At 43.4% G+C, this 24,328-nt stretch overlaps 1 protein-coding gene across 1 annotated transcript in view; it reads left to right on the forward strand.

Moving 5' to 3' along the window:
* lpp (LIM domain containing preferred translocation partner in lipoma) overlaps window positions 1-24,328 on the forward strand; it is a 219,893-nt gene that overhangs the window by 184,012 nt on the left and 11,553 nt on the right. Inside the window, 1 exon segment of the mRNA XM_080727235.1 lies at window positions 3,208-3,377. Coding sequence (XP_080583361.1) covers window positions 3,208-3,377 — 170 coding nt within the window.

Below are 24,328 nucleotides of genomic sequence, written 5' to 3' on the forward strand. Positions count from 1 at the left end.
ACGTTTTTGGGACATAAAAAATATGACATAAATACTTTTTAAATGCATGGTGTATCACCTTTAAACCCTTTTTTTGTTTGTTGACGGATGTCCCCCAGAGTTCTATACTTCCCTCTCCCTTTTTTCCCTCTACACCAAATCTCTTAAAAATAGCCGATCTACAAGCCTGTAGATATGCTATTTTCGTCAGACGTTTGCCCCAGGATAGGGACGCTAGGTTGAAAGCTAACTCCTTCATGATGCCATTAGTTTACCAAGGCTTGTTGCCTGATCATGTGAGTCCATGATTGTGCATATACAGTACAGTACGGTAGCATGGCATGAGGCTGTGTGTGGGCGTGCATACAGTATGTGATATGTATATGTCTGTGTTTGTACACACTTGTCGACATGTGCGGTATGTCTGGCGTGAATAAAGGCTTTGCCATTGCATGCGTACTGTACTTGCGTGCGTGCGTGCATGCGTGCGTGTGCATGCACATGCACATTCAGATACGTGCAGCTTTGTGTGAGTGTGTGTCTGTGTGTTCGGGTATACAGTAACTGCGCGTACACACAAATAGCTCCTGAGGGCCCTCGCGATCACAGACCGCCGAAAGGAAAAGGATTTCCGAGAGGATTTCCGAGAGGTTTTCCTCCGCGCTATTTAAAGTGGGAGCCCTCTGGGACATGTTTGGCATTCTCAACCACTCACTAAAGATGGCCTGTGATCTGAAGCCACTAATAGGCTCGGTACGCTCTCTTTCTCTCTCTCTCTCTCTCTCTCTCTCTCTCTCTCTCTCTCTCTCTCTCTCTCTCTCTCTCTCTGAAGTGATTACCCTGCTTGTGATTCCGCTGACACCCACATGTCCCCCCGAGACGTGCTTTCACTAGTTTGTTTAATCTGCCTCCCTGTACTGTAGGTAACACAGACATAATTGAGGTGTGGATAGAGTTTGTGGAAACAGATGAAGCCAGATAGCTGTATTTTATGAACGTTCAACCATCACCTCGGATGACAACACTTGCTAAATAAAAGTATATTGGAACCTATCGCCGTGACTGTTCTTAGGGACCATTAGGCAATCTGATGTCTCCCGTGTTATGTAGATTTGTCAGAAGCGAAACTTTTTTTTAAATGTATTTACAATGGATAACGTGGCATGCAATTCACAACATGCCAGTGTTCAACTTTTGTTGCGGGACATATTGCGCAAATACGTAAGTGCTGTATGAACCTGTTGTTGATCATGTCACTTGGCAACTTTCTCTCAATTTGCAATGACACTAGCGATAAGATAATGGGCCATGTAAGAGACGAGAGTGGCATTAGCAAGCCCTACACTCAAGCGGACTTCCCAAAGTTCTGCTGATACCTGAGACGGATAGCATTTCACACCCTGTTTGATTGTGATATGAAAACAGCAAGTGGAGCCCTGCAAATGCAGGCATCTGATACTGTATCTCCTGCAGTTATGTGTCTCGCCTGTCTGTAACACGCTTGAACCGCTCTGTTCAGAACACATGGAGTGTCAATCATGAACCAAATCAGCCCTTTTAGATGAAGCCAAAAAGAAGAAGAAAAAAAAAAGAACACAGAACTAAACTTGAATTAATTCAATGTATCATATTCTCTGAAAGATTGCATCTGTCTTCAGATGTGTAAAAGAGGAAAATATTCTCAGATATCTTTTTAAACCCCATTATTGTAAGATACCGCTAATTAAATCGACAGTGTCATTAATTGGGTTGAAGATAACTTACATTGAGTTGAGGACATCTTAAACCCAATTAAAGCTATCTTCAACTCAATTAAAGATATCCAAATGCCTTGTCTCCACAATATGCTATCTGGCTCTTTTCTGGCACAATAATATCTGCTCGCTCGTGGCCCTAGCACAAAGACTTGAGTTGTGCCTCCAAAGTTTTCTTCTTTCTTTTTTTATCGTGAAAAAGGGCTGACGTTTTGAAATGGATGTCGTTCATGTCACACTTTTGTGCTTTGTATAGTTTCTTTAAAGAGGCATAATTATATTATTTAATCCCCCTCCTTATCCAGACTTTGAAATATAAATGGGGGATTAAGGAAGCTCTGACATTTTGGAAGTGGGACATTTAACTTCACCTGTCAACCTGCTATCGCAAGGTGATACAGGCACAAGCAAGCAGCCACGTGGTTCTTTCTGAATGTGTTGCCTCCCAGCGAACGCGTGACAGCTCATACAGTTTTTCAACCCATTTTAGATTTCTTTCGTTTCTCGTCTGATCACCAGTGATTTTGTGTGAGAAACATCAACCATGTCTATGAAAACAAGCCCAAGAGAGGCGACTATAGGCCACATAATCACTTTAAACCTACTATATGTACAGTACATAATTGGTTATTTAAAAATCGTCAATCTACAATCTCACAACTCGTCGGGATGTGATGCGAGCTTCTGGTGCTGCTATTTAACACTAAATCTTGAAGAGAAAAAGTGTATAAAATATTTTCACTTGGGGGGTCTGCAGACAAGTGCATATTAATCTGGAGGTTCTTGAAATTAAAATGTTTGAGATCCGCTAGCTCAAAGTGAGCAACTACGCTTCAGAAGAAATCCAAAGAAATGCAACCCGCAACTATACCAATATTTATAAGCCACCTTACAGAAAAACAAGCCCAAAGTCGCTTATAATAAGCAGACACGGCAACACCGTGGATCACGCTGACACTCCACTTTGGAAGAAAGTGGAGTGTCAGAGACTCATTCAAAGTCCTGAAGTTCTGAAGTGTTCCTTTAGGCCCGTTTTCCACTGGTGTGTGCAGAAAGAAGGGTTTATTTCATCATTGCTGATTAAAGATGCGATCTATCCGCTCGTGATTAAAGGTTTCATACAGCGCTGCCTGCTTACAGATGTTCATCTCTCACATTTGATGAAGTCCATTGCTTTCACTCTGTACTTAGTCTGCTCTTTTTCCCCCTCTAAACCAAAACTCTTTGCCGAAAATAGCCGATCTACAAGCTCACAACGCCTCGCGTAGCTTGTAGATCTGCTATTTTTGGCAAAAGTTCTCGGAATATGGACACTAGGGTTCAAGTGGTTAATATAAAAAAGGAGAAAAGTTTCTATCACATAACGATTTGGGGGACCCCCTGTAGTAACTCTGAGGACCCCCTGTTGAAGACCCCTGGTGTATACTGTTAGGTATGTGGCTATAGGCTCAACCCTCTCCTCTCCCTCCCCCAGGGCGCTGCTCGAGCTGCGGGGAGAACGTGGTGGGCGAAGGAACCGGCTGCACCGCCATGGACCAGGTCTTCCACGTCGACTGCTTCGTCTGCATGACGTGCAGCAGCAGACTGCGTGGCAAGCCCTTCTACGCCGTGGAGAAGAAGGCCTACTGTGAGCCCTGCTACATCGTAAGTCAAACACCTTGACTCGACATCCGCCCACCTCACTCATCGCCCTGCACTCAGCATATTCTAATTAAAGCATGATTATACTTTGTTGTAAGGCAAGACATGGCAAGTGTTATTTGTATAGCACATTTCAACAACCAGGCAATTCAATTCAATGTGCTTAAAGCTATACTGTGTAAGTTGCTAAACTAGTGGTCAGTAGCGGTATTGCTTTTTTCGGCCGTTTTTCACCCGGTGTCGCTGCGGACCACCGGAGCGGGGCCGCAAACCACCGCGGGACCCACCGCGACCGATACGAATCCGTAGAGTGGTAGAACGTAATTTTCTGACCAGGATTTGGGGAGAAAGAGGCAAGAATCCTTCACCATCGTAAACACTGTTGCTGAAGGAGGCTACTTCCTGAAGAGACGGCAAGACACGCTGTGATTGGCCGGTAGTGTATCGTGTGTATGATCCACGATGTGATTGGCCAACGTATACACAACGTATACAGATGATGCAGATGACGGAATTTTGCCGCGAAATCCGGACCCCGGCCAGGATCATAGAAAACATATTTACAGAAGGCTTTAGGGGCTGAAATTAACTGAGTGGGTGTTCTAAAACTTTAGCGATTTAATAGTTAGGACAACTTTAAGATTTGTTTTATAAATAAAAAAAGTTACATAGTATAACTTTAATAAAAAACATTAAACCAGTAAGACTCCCTAATCGGGAGATAAGCGACCGTCAGGTCGCATGTAAAAATCGGCCTGATGGTGGCGCTAAATGGGACAGATCCATGTTGATGACATGACTGTAGATATACGGTGTAACGTTTTCCGTGATTTTAGGGCAAAGTCTGTTGGAGCAGTGTCCAAAAATGTGTTTGAAAAAATCGGCCTGATGGTGGCGCTAAATGGGACAGATCCATGTTGATGACATGACTGTAGACATACTTAAATAAAAGAAACGCAATTCAGTAAAACGAAAGACACAGTCATACACGGTTGAGTTTAAGTTATTACTCTTGTATTTTGAAACAACTAAGTAAGATATCAGGGGGAGACGTTCATTGCCTTTTTATAAAAGAAGATTTAGATTTTGTTTCCATGAGCAGAACATCCGGTGTTCCAGACTGTAACTTATTTCCCGAGGTGCTCCTCTGATAAGCACAAAGACGCAGAGTTGAAATGTCAAAATGACATTAGAATGTGTGATGGTATTACTTGTGTTTGCTGATGCAGTAGGATAGAACGTTTCCTGAAATATTCCTTTTGACAACATTTCACTGTTTTAATGAAGAACCCAACCGAATAGAGGAAGTGAGTGACAGTGGGGTATCCAGTGAGGTTTTTCTCGGGAACTTCTTTTTAACTTTCAAAACCCTGTCGCCTAGTTTCCTGTTGCGAAATGTACAGGACGAAACGCCCGGTCGCTTCAACGCGTAATCTCGCGTGACCTCAGGAATGTCCTGTGATTGGAAGACTACCCGTTTGTGTTCCGCTCCAGAACTGCTACTGTAATTGTCACTTTCATTGATATTCATCGGATTCAACTAGTGAACATGGCAGCGTCAAATCTTCCAACGTATTAACTATCGTCTAACTACACTACAGTATTGATTCTTGTTTCACTTTTCACTTGTATGATGCTTCTAGGCCGTGTGTGTGTATAAATATATTATAATTTATAATGTTATAATTATGCAATTTATTGTGAATAACGCAATTCATTTGTGTTATTCAGTTCGATCTTTATTTCAGCCCCAGGTAGCTCCATATCACAATAAAAAACACAACACCATAAAATAACAAAGGAAAAGAAAGTCCTGCTTTACCAGTGGTGTAAAATCCATATTTGTTCATACATTTCTTACCTCAGTTTTAGTTTTTTATTTGCTTTCCACTTGAGGAAAATAATGTGAATGATGATGCATTTACTGTAAGCAGATGAAACGTGACAAGCTAGCCTCCATGTCGATATCTTGACTCCACACCTACATGATATGTAAATGGCCAGGGTTTTTCTGCAGGCCAGTGGAGAGAGATAGGAGCCGCACTAAAACAAATGATGTCAGGTTGTTATTTGCCTACTTAACGCACACGCTCCACTTTTCAGATTGTTGATAAGAGGCTTTTGAACATGGAATGATTGAGCTTGGGAGGCGTGTGCTGCTGATACAGCTTGTTAGTTAATGAGGAGTTTATTAAGCTCTTTGTGTGTGTGTGCCACAGGAACCCTAGCATCCCTGTTCTGTAGAACGGCTGTTTGTGGTGAAGAGATTTGCTCTGGAGGGTGAAAAATGATTGGACCAAGTATCGATGGTCCAAGTACACAGATCCATCTAAAAGAAATGTACCGGTAATATTGTGTAAAAAAGCATTGCAGATGCAATAGCACCCCAAATCATAACTGACTGCGGAAACTTCCCATTGGACTTCAAGCAACTCTGACTATTATAAATCCTTGTTTCGAGTGGTCTCGTGTAATATTGTAACATTTTGAAATATGATATTCATGAGCTGTATGCCATAGAAATAAAAAATGTTAACAAAAAAGGTTTTGAATAATTCACTGAATGTGCAAAGTATTTAGAATATATGAAAGTTTCAAGAAATATGAAAGTTTCAAGAAGATATAATTTTACACAATATATATATATATTTTAGATGGATCTGTAGATGGATCCCTGTCAACTATGTACTGTATAGCATTCAAGAGATTAATAAGGACGTTATAGCTATGTGTGTGTGGTTGTGGGTGCGTGCATGCGTGTGTTACACATGGTGAGGACCAGGGCATCAAAGAAAAACTTTTTTCTTTTTTTACAAAATCGCTGAGATACTGTGCACTACTGCTGCTGTCTTAACTACATCACCTTTACAACGAAAATCAGATGGCTGACAGTTCTGCCAGTGACTGCAGGTAGAATAACATTCCATTCTGTCACACATTTTGTTTGGTTGTAGACGTCAAAGCAAATACACATGTCGGTTTTTCTTCCACATAACTTGTCAAAAATGGCCCAGTATTCACCCTACTTGTAAAATCAAACCGGAGCCACATGACATTGAGTTGGTGGCGGGCCATCTCCTAAATCATCTCTTTTCAGAAGCACTCTCTGTGATTGTAGTTGTCTTGTCTGGAAGTTCTCCAACTCCGATACGCGGCACTAAAGAGGAAGCCTGGATAATTTAAGAACTTTATTTATGCATTTCATCAGCATAAATGTTCTTCTGGCCCAAGATCAAAAGGATGGGGGAAATCTGAATTTCTTAATGAAAGTAATTTCTTCTTCTTTTATTCCCATCCTCAGGGTCATGCGCCTCTCTGCGATTAGAGAATGAACGTGAAACGCCCGGTCTCTCCGGAGAGACGCGCCGTCGCGCGGTGGAGTCACTTGGTTGGTTAAGTTCCAGCTCAGTCGGTCTAGGAATCTCTTAAGTGTACAAGAAGTAGGGGCGCTCGGATGTGGTAAAGTACCTGACCACCGCCCCGGAGGCCGGGGGTTTGAATCCACCACGGCGCAGCCAGCTTTGACGGACACATTTGGCTCGTGTTCGGGGGAGAGAAGCCGGCGGGGAGTGTGATATTTGTCACTGCACATCTTCCTACGGGCTGGGGCGCCACCTGTCAGCTGGAAGTATTGGGGCTCTGCTAGCCAGTAGTGACAACACACAAATGTGTATGGGGAGGAATTAATTGGCGTAACAGTTAAATCGGGGTGAAAAGGGGGAAAAAAATAGATGAATAATAATAACAGTGGATTGTACTTTTGTATAGTCTCTTTAAAAACACCACTGCAGCTTTCGTTACAGTAGTGATTATTTCAGTGCAGTGAGTACATGTAGCGTCTATTCGGTAAAACAAACACCTGGGTAAAGGCCAATCTACTGCTCCAAGAATCCTTTGATTCTGACAGCATGAATGAACCATTAGTTGAACCAAGACTGAGTGCTTAATGGTACTGTGACCAATGCCATAGTCGCTCTCCTCCACTCATGAAAGAGGCAATCCCTGCTTGGTGAGGGGAGATATTTATGTTATGAGCTTCAGGCAGTACTACAGTACAACCAGTAGGTGTCCTGCCCGACACCAGGATCTAAAATCAATCCTCAATGAAGGAGTAGGCAGACCACCTGTCCTACATCCACTGCAGATGTACTAGCAATGATATAATATTGTATTAACATAACCAATTTGATTAATTCAAATAAGTTCCAGATTGCAGCTTTAAATGATTTGGTTTGCATTGCAGTATTGATAATGTATTTCAATCAGGGGTGTTGTTGGCTGGATTATTCACGAAGCTTTCCCGGAAGAGAAGCTAGTTGCGCTGTTTTTCCCCCGCGAGGTACCAAAAAGATTTTTTTCTGCACTGGACCCCATTCATTTTCCTCTTGGATTTTCTAACCTTAATAAATATCGTCATAAATACTTTATGGTTCCTGTCGCTAGTGAAAAACTGCCTTTCAATTAACATGATATGCGTTTTGTGCAAATGGTCCCATTTATGTTAAAATTGATGATAAAGTTGAGAGGGGCGTGGCCAACTAAACTGATACCGGCTGTGTTCTTCTTCGTGTGCTGTATTTCGGGAGGCTCCGACCACATTCTCCCATGTATCCCTGCGGTTCCACGTGACCATTGGCAGCCAATAGCATTCCTTATGATTCCTGGGGTACCATTCAAACAATGATGGCGACACCCATACAAGGGACGAAAAAGCGTAAATTTTCGCCGCATAGAAACCAATGGCTTCGCACCGTCCATATTTTTTTTACAGTCTTATGATGGCAATGCACTTGTAACCTTTATTCAATGTTCTATCCAAGTACATAAACTATACTTTATGTATGCCATAGTTATGAACAAGTCTTTAATTTCCTTTATTGTACGTGTGCTTAGGTCAGCTCATTTCTGTTCTGATTGACGTATTTTGACTGATAACAGATTGTTCTGGTGCATAAGAAATAATTTAACTTTTCCGCTTTGATTATTTTTTGTATTCAGGCCAAACACCACAAACTGTAGACATGAATCAAGTATTTTCCTTGAGCAGGATGTGGGTTACAGCAACTCCCTGAGAAAACTTTGTCTACTGAATCTATCTAATGATGATATGCAAAATATGTCAAACACACGGCCAAGAATTGCCTGAATGCATTTTGTATACCGCAGTGATTGCCATCTAGTAATGTTTCCGGCAAGGTATTGGCGTTGGCATTCACTAGGCATTTATCTAGGCCTGGACTTTGCATATTACTGCATGTGGAACAATGCCGGCGTTTATATTAGCGAGGTTCACCTCTTCCTCTGGATGACTTGAGTCACTCAAACCGTTAATTCCTTTCAGTAATGGACAGGAACACAGACACGTCTGTTATCTGTGCCAATCTAGTTCCCTGTTTTACGCATCGATATATCTCTGTCCTCCAACCTCAACCACCTCGCAGGCCAGCAAAGGGCAGGGCAGAAATCAGCCTTTGTCCTCTCCACTTCCCTGGCTCCCCTCCAAAGACGACTTATCGCTGTCTGTTTGAATACTGAGTGATGGAGATAAACTCTACTGTGGCTCAATTAAAGTCCCTTTTTGCATGAAGTGGTTCCTAATCGTGTTCAACAATGTATGAACGGCGTCAGGTGACCGTTATTGTTTTATTCTTTTTTTTTTTTGTACTGTCTCATGTAAAGCAGTAGCTCGGGGTGTCCCACCACTGCCTGTGTCGGACCCCCGTTTCCGTGTTTACACGACCTTATGAAATCAAAAGGGTGTATGTGTACAAAATGCCAGAAGGCGTTCATCTCATCATAGTGATGCTCGTATTGAGGCCTTGTTTAAATCTCGCCATGTTTATCAGGTGTTTTCCAAGAAACCCATCCATCACTGGACACGTTTGTCTGTGGATTTACAACAAGTTTGAGTGAATCAAAACAAAGTTCTCACAAAAGAAATCCAATTAAAAAGAAATCACAGGGCAGAAGCAAATACACACATTGCTGGATAGCGGAGGCCTCCAAGCAATATTTGCTACCTAAATCCCTTGTTAATTGGTTTGGCTCAGTCCTGAATTGAAAAGCATAAGAGAAAGTTCTCGGGCCCTGGATGCAAAGGCTGAGATGTAAAACATTTAGGCAGAGTGCTCTGCTTCAGAGGAAAACGCTTTAACCACTTTAACCCTTTGTACTTCATTGATGTGCTATTTTCGCAGTATGTTTGCCTATTATGTCATGCCCAGAATAGGGATGCAAGGGTTCATGCGGTTAATTTAGCAGGATGAGAGAACACTCAAAGTACACTCAGAATACATTCAAAGTACACTCAGAGTGGAATCACTCTGCCACTGCTGGAGACTGCTAGCCTGGCATGTCCAGACTAAAACATTTCACTCTTGTCAGATTCGTCTGGTCTCCAGACGAGGAGACATCATCCCACAAATCTGCATTGTGATTAAGGTTTATTACTATTTCTATATTCTCTAGCCGTTGCGAAGTCCCCTCATTTTTGATTGATTGAAGTATTTATTAGAAGTTTGCAAAGGAAAAGGTACATTTTCATGAGTTCACTGGTACAGTTCACTGGTACGGTCAACTAAAAGGAGCTCAGGAAAGCTGCAGATTATTTACATTGAGATCCCTTTTTTTTAACTCTTATAACAATTAATGAAAATGTTACTGTATATGTACAGTATAGTTACTTGTCACTGCCGACCCCTACTGTTGGTCTGGGGAGTGTGCAGACAACCACGTGGAACCAGGAAGGCTGACTGACCTGTAGTAGTCGCTACTGCAGCGAGGGAGATTGTCCTCCACACACCGCTTCTCACCCGCAAACACAGTCAGTTATATTAGTTGGAGGAGCGCCACGGATGTGTCCATGGTACTTTACAAGTATTTTCACCTATTATGATATGCCCAGAATCGGGACACTATAGTTCATGTTTATGTTGTGAAGTTTTATGTTTATGTTATGTGGACCCCAGGAAGACTAGCAACCGCGGCAGCGGAAGCTAATGGGGATCCGCATAAAGAATAAAGAATGTGGTCGATAAGACTTTATAAGCACCCTAACAGACAAACGATAGCGTAGCTTGATAGAAACTACCAGTAACACAGTGCTCAGGGACGTGCTGGCCATTGGGAAAAGCGGGACAACTCCCGAACGGCCGGTTCATTCTCGGCCGGTCCAGGCCAGCCATTAGGAAAAAAATAAAAATAAAATGTCGGCCTGTGTTCCATTTTGGGGGCTGGGCGGCCAACAAAGTAAATCGTCACTGTCGGACAGAAACCTTGTATCAAATTTCAAATTTGTACATTTTTTCGCAAAGCAAAGCCCTGCTTCATCATACAAGGCCGTCGCACAAAAGTAGTGAAAACAGCAAATCTACAAGCACACAGCGTCTCGCGGTGCGCTTGTAGATCAGCTGTTTTCACTAGTTTAAATAATTTTTAAAATGATAAATACAAAACAAACGGTTTTGGACATACAAGGTTTCCACCCGACAACGACGAAATATAACTCATGTAATTGGCCCACTGGCTTGTCACTTTGTCATGATCTGAAATGGCAAATCTTTGAGTAGCAGCAGCGCTATAGAGAGAGATCTCTCTCTATAGCGCACAATGAGGGCCTCGCCAACTCTTTTTCCCGGGCTGAATCAGGGGCCCAGCACGTCCCTGACAGTGCTTGCTACTGGATTGACAGTGGTCACATCTTTCCACAGATTATCAATCAAGTCCCTACTTGAGTCTGTGATGGTGAATACTTGTCATCTCTCACCGTCTCACCCCAGTTCAATAATGAAAGCTGCCTTTACTTCCACATAGAGAACCTATATCCCAGAAGGATCATTCAACACTCCTCTCCTTAATTCTCCATTTCCATTTATAGTGACCTGGGGAGCTGAGAGTGTCAGACACATAATATTGGAAAGGGACGGAGTCCATGCATTTGCTTTGAAAACCCTTTGAAGCTCACCTATTAGGGGGTTACGGCTACCAGAAGAGAATAGGAAAAATGACCAAGAAAAGACATTGCTTAAAATCTGGGTCAGTGATTGTTTCCATCAAGAAGCCACTCAACTACCACCTTGCATTAATGTCAGTAGTCTAAGGATGTGAGGAAAAAAAGATCATCAGTACAGTAATTAGGGGTCGACCGATATGGGATTTTCATGTTCGATTTCGATATCGATAAGTCGTGATCAAAGAGGCCGATAACCAATATTATGAACCGATATGCATTTTAAGTAAAAAAAAAAAAAAAAAATCCCCAATTTGAAATAGTGGTTAATTAATTTATATATTTTTCCCGAATTTTCGATAATCGGTCGATCCCTAACAGTAATTTTAAATTTCAAATACATTCAATGTTTGAAAGTTTGCTTAGGATTTATGTACTTACAGCAGCCACAGTAGTTTTTCACGTTTTATTTCATTTTTGCACAGAGGGGAACCGTGTGTGTTTTGAATTAGACTTCTCTTCTCTTCCACGTTGATGTCCTTTTTTTAGAAAGCCATATATCGCTGCAGCTCCTCCAACCCCTATATTTCTGCCATCACCAGATAAAATTTGAAGTGTTTATACTCTTCAACACAAATATTTCCCTACAAGCCCGGGAGTGAAGCACTGTTGCAGCCATTGGTCAAGTTCCCCCTGGCAGCCTCTCCTGTCACAAAACATCATTTTTATTTAGCAATTCACAATAACCTCCATCCCTGCTTTTGGCTCCTTTTTCCAAGACAGTGATATGTGTATCTTCTCTGCATGACACCGAAAGACATTTTCACAACTTTGCAAAACAAATACGATTCACAGATTTATTCCGGGGACCTTGACGGCACTAGGTGGGGCAAATTAAATGCATTGTCATGCTATTTCCCCCTCCTTATCAGTGGTAATTGAGAATGGCGTCCATTATTTGTCTTTTTAGTGTGGTTGACCCTGCAGGGCAACCAGTCTATAGTACTTGTCTGACTTTATTCCATTCATCTTTCCATCTTTCTAGATTTGTCTTGCCGCGCTGCTACTCCCACAGATATGGTGGCACACACTTGGGCCATAGGTCAAATCGACAGGCTTCATTGGGAATCGATTCCTTGCTTTTGCTATTATTGCGACCATCAGGTCGCATTTACTATCAAAACCTCCACCAGCTGTCTGTCTGTCTGTCACACGTCACACATCACTTTTTCCCCGCTCATATCTCCGCAACCGTTGACTCGATCCATGCCAAATTTTGCACACACACTCCTTGCCTGCCAAACCACAACCACAACCAATTCTCACATGACCCTCTTCTAGCGCCACCATGAGGCCGATTCTTGCAAAACACATTTATGGACACAGCTCCTACAATTTTTGGCCAAAAATCCCGCAAATCGCTACACAGTATGTCTACACTCATGTCATCAACATGGATCTGTCCAATATAGCGCCACCATCAGGCCGATTTTTTCAAACACATTTTTGTACACTGCTCCTACAGATTTTGCCCTAAAATCACGCTGCGACCTGACTGGCGCATATCTCCCGATTAGGGAGTCTTACTGGTATATATAGTTTAATTTATTTACGTTTATTCATGAATTAATATAAATAAATATGGAGATGACTGACATCATAGACCACATGAGACTGACACAGTATGTCCATACTGTATATGGGCATTCCAAGATTTATGACACGACCGTCAGGTCGCAAGTTACTATGAAAGCTCCACCGGCTGTCCCTCCGTCTGTCCATCAAGTCACACTTTTGCCCCTACTCTTATCTCTGCCACCGTTGGCCAAACTTTGCACTTGGATGTGTCTACATTTAACCATTTTTTTTAACGTTTTTTCAAACGTATTCAAAATGGCAGATCTGCAAGCTGCTATTTTGCAGCGTACAAGCAACAAGCTCAGCATACATGCTTACAACACACATCGATGCGATGCGTTGTGAGCTTGTAGATCTGCTATTCTGTTCATTTCCTTATAGGGGGTGGTTAAATAAAAATAAATATATTAACAAAATAGCAGTCATCAATTGGTGGTCTAGGACTCTCCAAAATCAGGATCGGCATCAGACCCAAAAAATCAGACATCGGTCAGGCTTTGATGAACACTAGTTGTCCATCCACTTTCTGTTTCGGAAGGTACGCTTCTAACGGAAAGGAACTAATTAGGTACTAGTTACCAACGGTGAGAGTAACGGCTATCCTTCCTCTCACTTGATTGGCTTAGCTGGTTCTTTGAAGAAGTTGGGCAGTGGGGCTGTGTGTCACAGGGGTTAATTGCTTACAGAGGGTGCCATGTTTGTGGTTTCATGTTATAATCTGCGTGGCCCATATCTGTTGGGCTTTACTCCTGTCCTGCCAGGCTGCTGCAAGGCCACTTACAGTAATTACTAGAAATCCTAACATTAGGAGCCCTTCCCTCCTGAGAACTCATGAATAGACCATTAACTCTCAAATACCTCGAACGCGCCCGAGTCGCGTTAGATTTTAACCACTTTAACCATTATTTTATGCTTTAACTTTAGAAAAATAGCAGATATACAAGCTCACAGCGCGGCACCGAGTGCCGCGCTGCGAGCTTGTAGATCTGCTATTTTTGAAAAATCGTGAAAATGAGTGCAAGTCTTTGAATATCTTTGACCCGATCTTTGACCCGACTTCTAAATCCTTCCCCTAAATCATGCTGTTCTCAAACCTTTTCATGTCAAGGACCCCCAAAATTACAGGTATTTGGCCACGGACCCCCATCTCAAAATATGTTGCTCCAGGGACCACCCAGAAGTAAATATTTGAGTTACAAATGTTCGCTTTTCAAAAATAGCAGATCTACAAGCTCACAGCGCGGCACTCGGTGCCGCGCTGTGAGCTTGTATATCTGCTATTTTTCAATAGTTAAAGCAGTCAATAACCCTAGGCCTATAATGGGTTAACCTGTTAGATTGAGACCAAAATGCACTGCATCAGGGCACTCTGCTGTCTCAAGCCCATTTTATCACCACGATATTGCTTGTGATCAGTTTTTTTTTTTGGGGCCAAGCAAAAATACATTACAAGCTAAGAAACACAGCTAAATGCTCGTATTTTAAGTGCAGTACAACTGTTTCAAGTAGCACAATGTCATGACAGAGAATTGGAAGACCCAGGGTAATAGAGAGGGTTTTCTTTTCCCAGACAATACCCTTAATCTAGTTCTGGCCCTTCAGGCAGAATTGCAGAGAGATAGCCAAGGTCATGGAAGCCAAGTTGCTTAAATGTAATTATGTTCATTATCTAGTGTTGTACTCCTGTTATTTAAAAGTAAATGGCTTCCTTTTTTTTTGTCTCATTGGCTAAGCTTTCCAAATGATTTTCCCATTCTGCTATTGTAAAGGAATAAGTGCACATAGTAGCGCCTGGCCTGTCAGTTATCAGCAGAAAATGATGATTGACAGTAAGGCTGATGAGCTTGTCTGTCTGTCTGTCTGTCTGTCTGTCTGTCTGTCTGTCTGTCTGTCTGTCTGTCTGTCTGTCCTCGTGCTTAAACTTTACAAGGAAACACCACAAAGTCACGATTTGACTTTGCTGCTGCAGGCTCATTTAAATAGACCTGGTGTCTCCATTCCCACGTTTCCACCCATCATCTTTCTGGGCTATGGGACTGCATCCATGACTACAGATCCCTTGGCAAAGATGCCAATAAATAGCATGACTTTGGGCAAAGTGAAGAATCGGCTTCCTCCCTCCCTGCGTATGCCAATGGTCAATGCCCATGTGCAATTTCAGATCGATTGGTCAACCCACTGAAGAGACAATTGTATGATGGACGGATGGACAGTTGTGTTCATTTTATTGTAATGATAGGACTATGTATTTACATGAGGAAAAAGCATTTTGTGACACCGTACTGTCACGTCCCAGCAATTTAACCATGTTAAACCTGGTGTTCCTCTTTTAGGCATTAGTAACACTAGAAGCTCGGCCGCCTTTCGGGCCCTTCGGGCGGCCGAGCGTCTAGTCGGCGCCCTGGCCAACTCGGGAACAATGTAAATAGGGAATGAATGCCCCGCCCTTTAATGCAAACCCCATTATACCTGTTGTCATAGGATCTGTTTTGACCATCTGTTTGCGTGTGTCCATTTATACCCATATATGGAGATATCTGTCTGTCTACGTCCATTTTATGCCCATATATGGAGATCTCTGTAGGACCCGTTTTGACCATCTGTTTGCCTGTGTCCATTTACAGTATGCCCATATATGGAGTTATCTGTCTCTAAGTGTCCATTGTATGCCCATATATGGAGATCTCTGTAGGACCTGTTTTGACCATCTGTTTGCCTGTGTCCATTTATGCTCATATATGGAGATATCTGTATCTGTCTGTCTGCATCCATTTTATGCCCATATATGGAGATCTCTGTATCTGTTTGTCTGTGTCCCTTTATTCCCATTATGGAGATCTCTGTATCTGTCTGTGCCTGCGACTGTGTTGCAGACACAGTGCCGGTTTCCCCCGTTAATGCAAACCCCATTATACCTGTTGTCATAATATGGACACAGGCCATATGTTTGCCAGTGTCCATTTAAGCCCATATAGTGTATGAACAATAGAACACGTCATACTGATGACATTCAATACGTAACCATGGCATTTTTTGTTGACTCATGTGGCGTACGTGATCTCAGAGCTTTTTATGATGTGATGTCACAATGAGTCAGCGCTTGCGCCGTTTTCTTCAGAAACAGCCTGATGTCAACCATCATCTCCGCATACGGAGATTCCGAACGTTTCGCGCCGTTTCGGGAAAACCACGCATCGGGTCGAGGCCCGGCACTGCACTCCGCAGCGTTGTCTCGGCGTCAGTTGATTTTTTATTTTTTTTTGACCCACCCCTCAAACCATCCAAGAGAAGAAAAGAATCACCAGTACTCAAGTCCAGGTTTTTTCTTAGCGTTCCACTTATATGTTGCATCTAATTTTGTTGCCCAGCTCAGTTGCGTTTAACTCTAAAATCACAGGATTACCGGTATAGAGTTAAACTTCTGCTGTCGACATACAGACTGTCGACAGCAGAAGTTTTCAGTGTTTGGGGGGGGGCGGGGGACAGTAGTCATGGTACTAGCTGTGGGGGTCTTGTGGTGATGGATGGCTTCTCTGCAGCCCAGCTACAGTGTAGTGCACTCTCCCACTTTGGAGAGGGGGGGGGGGGGGACCCTCAAGACTCCTCAAGACTTCCCCAGAGCTTTTCTTGTCATTGAGAAGGAGGGGGGGGGGACTACAGCATATCGTCGTTGTCGGGTGGAAACCTTGTATGTCCAAGACCGTTCGTTTTGTATTTATCATTTTAAAAATGAACTAAACTAGTGAAAATGGCAGATCTACAAGCACACAACGCCTTGCACCGCGAGGCGTTGTGTGCTTGTAGATCGGCTGTTTTCACTACTTTTGTGCGACGGCCTTGTGTGATGACGCAGGGCTTTGCTTGGTGAAAAAATGTACAAACTTGAAACTTGGAGATACGAGGTTTCTGCTCGACAGTGACGATATGATACACTGCAAACGCACAGCCCTCTGCTCTCGCAGCGCTGGCTGCACACAGCCAGACATAGAATGCAGGAAGGTGAAGCTTTACGGGGGCCGCGCTTCCCTGACAACGGCAGCGGTTATATTTAGAGTTGACTACACACGCTGCCCACACACCTGTCAGGCCGGCGTGATGGATATCCAGGTAGTCAGATCCAGAGGCTCGCACTCGCAGCCGGAGTGTGGCGGGATCGCAGCCTCCATATGCTCAGCAGCTTTTGCGTCCACCACGCGTGGATTTCAGCTGCCATGCCCGCACCGTTTGGAGTGCAGTGATGACTGCCAGGGGCATGTACCCCCCTCCCTGGTTTTTAGTTTGTTTTGTTTTTAAGGTAATATGTTTGATGGTCACAGAGACAGGACATGCAAAAGAGAGAGGAGGGGTTACTAACAATAATGTACAATTTAGGAACTATACATGAACCCTAGCGTTTCTATTCCGGGGCGAACGTTCTGTGAAAATAGCAGATCTGCATGCTCAACGCGTCTTGTTGCGGCGCGTTGTGAGCTTGTAGCTCGGCTATGTTCGGCAAAGAGATTTGGTGTAGAGGTAAAAATCACACCCGTGTGAAGTGGAGCTGTGTGTGTGTGTGTGTGTGTGTGTGTGTGTGTGTGTGTGTGTGTGTGTGTGTGTGTGTGTGTGTGTGTGTGTGTGTGTGTGTGTGTGTGTGTGTGTGTGTGTGTGTGTGTACCGATTTGTGTGACATTTGAAGAAAATATGTAGGAAAAGGAGCAAAAAGTGTGTTTTGGAGAAAATTCAAGATGGCGGAAAATCTATCATGGCGCAAATGGGCGTGGCCTATATGGGGAGATGCGTCATGACCCAAGGAATCCAGGGAAAAAATATTTTTAATTTTCCGACCTACGGTTCAAGAGTTACAGGCCAAAACGTAAAGTGGGGTGTTATGGCGCCACCATGCGGCCAAATGACACAATTATTTTTTATTTAATCCTTGAAACCATTATGAACCTCCTCTCCAAGTCTTGAAACTCTAGCCCCTATGGTTTGCGAGAGACAAATAATTGAATGTGAGTTTTTGCGATTGCCATTATAAGTCAATGGGGAAAATTAATTCACTAATAAATTAATATCAATTAAACTATTGAACCTTTCTCTTAGCAAGTTACTAGCCCACTATTCCCGAGTAAGCCGGTCGATTTGACATATGGCGCGAGTGTGTGGTGGCAAAACTGTGGGACTAGTAGCGTGCCGAAGTCAGGCTACATACAGACACACACACAGACAGACACACAGACAGACAGACCCACAAAGCTACGTATAGGGAGCCTGTGTTTCACACAGCTCCAAAAAGGGGGCGGACTTCATATAGAGCCCTCGGGGACCGCAGTCAACTACAAGTAAGTATAAGATTAAAGTAGCTATCATTTAGTAGACACTCTTCTCGGGACGGATTCGAACCCTGGCCAATGCGGTAAAGCTTTAGCCTTGACATGGTACTCGCTAGGGCATTCACCAAATATTCGAATATTCGAATATCAAAGTCACTATTCGATGTTGTTCACCGAAGTCGAATATTCGCTTCTTCTTTTTTCTTCTTTTTTTTTTCTTTAAAAATATATAGTTTATAAAGCTTGGCTAGATAGGAAGTCATAAGAATGAGTTGTCAATGCCCCTGGTGGATGAATTTGTTAATGCTCTATACCAGGGGTTCTCAAACCTTTTTAGGCTGTGACCCCCAAAATAAACATATTTGAACTGGGGACCACCAACCTGACAAGCACTTGGATTTGTAGGTATTACATTTAATGTGACTCCGTTCCACAAATAAATATTGTGAAAATAGCCGATCTACATGCTCACAAGGCCTCGCAACGGGAGCATGTAGATCGGCTATTTTCACAATGTTCGCCTCTTGCTTACTTAATATTTGACAGTTTGGCCAGTCCTGTCGAATATTCGACTATTCGAATACTTTGAGGTTGAATATTTCGAATACAAAAAAATCACTATTCGTGAATGCCCTAGTACTCGCCCTACCAGGTGTCCTACCCAGGCACCCCTGCCTTGTTTGTTTACTGGTCGCACTGAAGCAACTCCGCTGCTTTTGTGCTGACTCTGACATCAAATATTCAAGGCTGTCTGCATTAGCTCGCCGAGTTCTAATTGAGTTCTGTATATTCAGACATGATTAACTTGATCTAATTCCTCAAAGGAGTGAGCCAATTAGATAGCACTTGCCTGAATAGGATCTGGCTTCTTAGTACTTCTCCAGACTTGCCGAGACAATTATGCGCGCATACAAGTGTGCTGCATGGTGGTGGGTGTGTGTGAGCCACACTCAAGCAGGTCATTACTTCTTATTACTGTATCGCACTGTACGGAGCTGTCGTATCCATTGCAGGCTACAGTAGCGAATGAATAGCACCGTCCCTGTTATTAGAATATACTGTTTGGACAAGGAGAGAAAAAAAAAATGGATTTTCAGAATACCGGGCCCTGTAAACCCTCCTCATGTCTCTTGTCGAAGCACATTTCCTGCCCCCGGGAGTAAAGCCAGAGAAAAAAAAAATCTCTGTGGCCCTGCGCTGACCCACCACAATGTCACTCTAACTCATGGCATGAGAGAAGTACTGCCTGGGTCTTTGTCAGGTTCTCTCTGTAACCGGAGCAGGAGACATTACCCGATGTCCAGAGGGGTCACATTCTGCTGCCGAGCTGAATTTAACCCATTTAGGGCCTAGGATTATTGACTGCTTTAACTGTTGAAAAATAGCAGATATACAAGCTCACAGCGTGGCACCGAGTGCCGCGCTGCGAGCTTGTAGATCTGCTATTTTTGAAAAGTCTTTGAATATATCTACTTAAAAGCGAACATTTGTAACTCAAATATTTGCTTCTGGGTGGTCCCTGGGACAACATATTTTGAGATGGGGGGGTCTGTGACCAAATACCTGTAATTTTGGGGGTCCTTGACTTGAAAAGGTTTGAGAACAGCATGATTTAGAGGAAGGATTTAGAAAGATCGGGTCAAAGATATTCAAAGACTTGCACTCATTTTCACGATTTTTCAAAAATAGCAGATCTACAAGCTCGCAGCGCGGCACAAACTTAAAGCATAAAATAATGGTTAAAGTGGTTAAAATCTAACGCAACTCGGGCGCGTTCCAGGTATTTGAGAGTTAAGGCACACAGGCAGGCGAGGCAGTTCAGATACAGTGCTTTGCCTCAGCTGGAGAAGGGATCAGGACCCAACTGCCACCTTTTTTATCATTATTAATATTGAAATGCAAATAAAAATGCCAGAACTTCACACAGAGCTGGATGTGAGCTAGTGCTGGATGATATGGATAAAATCAAATATCATAATACAGTACCTTGATATCGATGTTGCGACGAACACGTCGTATTGTGATGATACTGTAATATACATTTTCTTTAAAAAGACGACAGTTCTAAAAGCTCACAATGCACATTGTGAGCTTGTATATCTGCTATTTTTACCAGTTGTGAAAATATAAAATAATACTTGAGGCTTGTATTATAACCAGGAAAGGACAACACTTATTGCGACCGTCAGGTCGCAAGTTACTATGAAAACCTCCACCGGCTGTCCCTCCCTCCCTCCGTCAGTCAGTCCCTCCTCCGTCTGTCCATCACGTCACACTTTTGGCCCTACTCTTATCTCCGCCACCGTTGCCCCCTGATTTCTCACATGGCCCTCTTCTAGCGCCACCATGAGGCCGATTTTTGCAAAACACATTTTTGGACACTGCTCCTACAGATTTGGCCTAAAATCACGCAAAGCGATACACAGTATCTCTTCATGTCATGTCATCAACATATTACCTCCTGATTGGCTACGATTGCCTTCTAAAGTTTGTGTATGCGTCTATGCGACGTGGCGGTCGCTTACTGGTGATTATCATGATATTACAAATAAAAAAAGTTGATATTTAGTCCTACGTTATATGACAATATCAATATACTGTCGATATATTGCCCAGCCCTATTGTCAGCCCCCTTATAGGCTTCAGTTTGACGTTATCATGTGAACAAAATAATATGATACTTCTCTGGGGAAAGATGTGGCCGCTGCACTTGTCACAGCACAGAGTGTGGTTAGATTTATAAATGTTTCAATCACGTTTGGCACTCATGCCATTCTGTTTAAGTTTGTCTGTATTCATGGAGTGTCCGTGGAATGGAAGAGAGACCTCCGGGGCGGGCAGAGCTCAGCGGCAGTCAGCGCCGGTAAGGGATTGCAGAACTAAGGCTGAGTCAGGGGCTGCCTTTGGTAATAAACTGTCCTGGCCGAGATATAAACTAAACGCGGAAGACAAATCAAGATAGGAGGATTCTGGCGGTATGCCATCCCATTCCAGCACACGCTGGTCATCCATAAGCCAGCGTCTATTTATTACACGGACAGACACATTCCTCAGCCGAGCTGAACAGGGCGAACGGCACCTTGTGCTCGAGCGGAAACAGGGCCCCTTCAGGTCACAGGCACTGAGCCCTGGAACACTCACCCTGTCTGTCTGACTGACACGTACACGCACGTACGCACGTACGCACGCACGCACGCACGCACGCACACACACACACAGTCACACACACACACACACACACACACACACACACACACACACACACACACACACACACAGTGACACACACACACACACACACACACACACACACACACACACACACACACACACACACACACACACACACACACACACAAACACATTAATGACTGTCACAAATGTTCTCTCTCTGAATTATACAGCTGATACTTTCAAGGTCAGCGCTCCCCGGAGTGAACTGAGCCGGGAGTTAGTAAAAGCCTTAGAAGAGTCACACACCAGTTTCACAGCCAACACACATAACAGTTTGCTAATGCGTGCGGCACGCGCACACACACACACACACACACACATACACACATCGCCATACACACACGCACACGCACATGCTGCTGCACGAAAGCCTCAGTCGACTCTCTAGGCAGCAGTTTTCGTACCTGGTTAGGAAAATACTGGGCGCTGTGTGTAGTGATCTACACAACACGGTTATAAAGGGTCTAATGCGTTTCATCAAAGGAGCGAGACATGATGTCATGTAAAAAGCCCTGTCTTAATATGCGCATAATGCTTTGCATGTGAACGGTTACACAGACAGATGGAACGAGTCCCGCCACCGCCAGGGAACCGCTGTCCGTGGAACGTCGACGCAAAGTAATTACCCATGTGAAATGAAATGAAATGTAAATGTAAGACCGATGTCAAGGACGGGAATCCTCCTAGACCGGCCGAGGGGGGTTGGTGATAGACCTCACCTCAGGGAGGCAAATGTCAGGAGGTTTTGCACCGGATAACCTTCACAAGAAGTAGAGGGAGAGTCTCTGTGGTGTTCTATTAACTCTGGAAGTGTCACTTTGTGCACTGTTAAATGTACACTCCTGATCTCGCTGTGTTGGGCTTCACCGTCAATACACCGAGCCCCCTCTCCAGATGACAAAGAACTAGGTACTCTATACACGTCCAAGCGCACGCATGCACACATACATACACAAGTATGCGTGCGCACGCGAGCGTACACATCAGGGACGGGTGGAGTTCCCACAGTCCCTCCAACTGTGTGAAGATTTAAATGAGCTCCCAATGTCCCTCACAGGAATCTGGCAGGTTCGCTTGGCTACAAACCTCCTCTGTTTGGCTGGAGACTTGTGGAAAACAAATTGAAACTTGGATTTTTGCTGCTTATCTCCGATGCCTTTTGATCAATTTACATTTAGTGCAGAAAACAACAGGCCTACAGTATCTGTTGCCTTTTCCCAGACTCTGAATAGAAACGGACCTGATTGCTCCTGGCGCCTCTAAAGTCAATGGGCCTCATTCACCAATAAGTTCTTAACTTTCTTCTTAACTTGTTCTTAAATTTCTTCCTAAGTGAATTCCTAAGTGAAGTCCAGTCACATTCATGAAACGTTCTTAGGAAGGCAAAATTGTTCTTAACTATGTTCTTATCATGATGAATGCCAATCCTCGTAACGTTAAGGGGTGTGCCAGGTAATCCCAATTATCATAGGTAGACGCCCCACATAACCTAATTTGCATCCCTATTACCATAGGGAGCCACCCACAAATCCCCATATAAGGCACGACTTCATGACACTCTCTGCAGTCACACCTGTGTTTGATTGCTGTACACAGAACTAACAAGAAATCACTCACAGAAATAAAGTTGAGAGAATGAAGTCGGGGGGGGGGGGGGGGGGGGGGCGTAGGGGGTGAGTATGAGGCTTGGGCTTCAACTCAACCGGCTCATTTTGGGTTGGGATGCAATTTTCAGACCTGTTGAAAACTAGTCAGTAAACCAGTGGTTCTAAACATTTTCATGTCAAGGACCCCTAAATTAACTCATACAGGGCCAGATTTCCAAAATATGAATATGAATGTGCGCTTATAACGCCAGGAAATAGCTATTTTGTATCCCCCCAGACCACCTTAACCAGACCACCTTAACGAATGCACGTTCAACATACCATACCACCAGATGACCACTAGAGACCACCATACACCATACACTGACATGGTCCCATGTTAAGCCTGTTTAAATCCACATAACAGGATGAGACGCTGACTTGGTCCTCATTGACTTAACATGGACGGGCCGCCGGTCACCATTTCAGCTCAATACTGTTCAATTCGTGCTTGATCGTCTCAAACCACCATTGGTATGGGCATCGGGACGTATATAGATGCCACACAGAAAGTTTCAGAATCAAAATCCGACCTAGTGAAGCTACGATGGTTGCATTGAGGCTAACGCTAGCAGAGGCCTGTTGTCAACAGGAAGCCCTGGTTTAAAGGTGACGTCATAATCGTATCCTTTTTTTTCACGGTTTACGTGTGGACATTAGCTGAGGTAAGCTAACCATTTCGCTCCGTCTATAAACACATATTAAAAGCTTAAACAATGCTTTTATATAAAAGTCGCTCCGAGTCGCTCGGCACCAAACGCCATAGTGAACTAGTCGCTCGTAAAGTCGCCCGGCGCTAACTGAGTTAACATGCATTCTGTGGACCCCCATCTGAAAATATTTTCTGCCTGGGAAGATTTTTCAAGAATTATCAAATGTTTAAAAAATATCAGATTTATCAAATATTTTAAAAATATCCCATCTACAAGCTCAAAATGGGCTGTAATGGTAATGTGTTCGGTTGTGAGCTTGTAGATCGGCTATTTTCAAACAAATTTTAAAACTGGGTTAAAATGGTAAAACTCTTCCTTGTTTTACTGTGGACCCCCTGGAACTTCCTAAAGGACCCCTGGGGGTCCCCAAACCACACTTTGAGAACCATTGCTCTAAAGATATGATACAAATATTTTGATGATTTAAATCATATTATTATACAACTGTAGAATTGATGAAACT

This window comes from Nannobrachium achirus, assembly GCF_963921795.1.
Source record: "Nannobrachium achirus genome assembly, chromosome: 1".
Lineage (NCBI taxonomy): Eukaryota > Metazoa > Chordata > Actinopteri > Myctophiformes > Myctophidae > Nannobrachium > Nannobrachium achirus.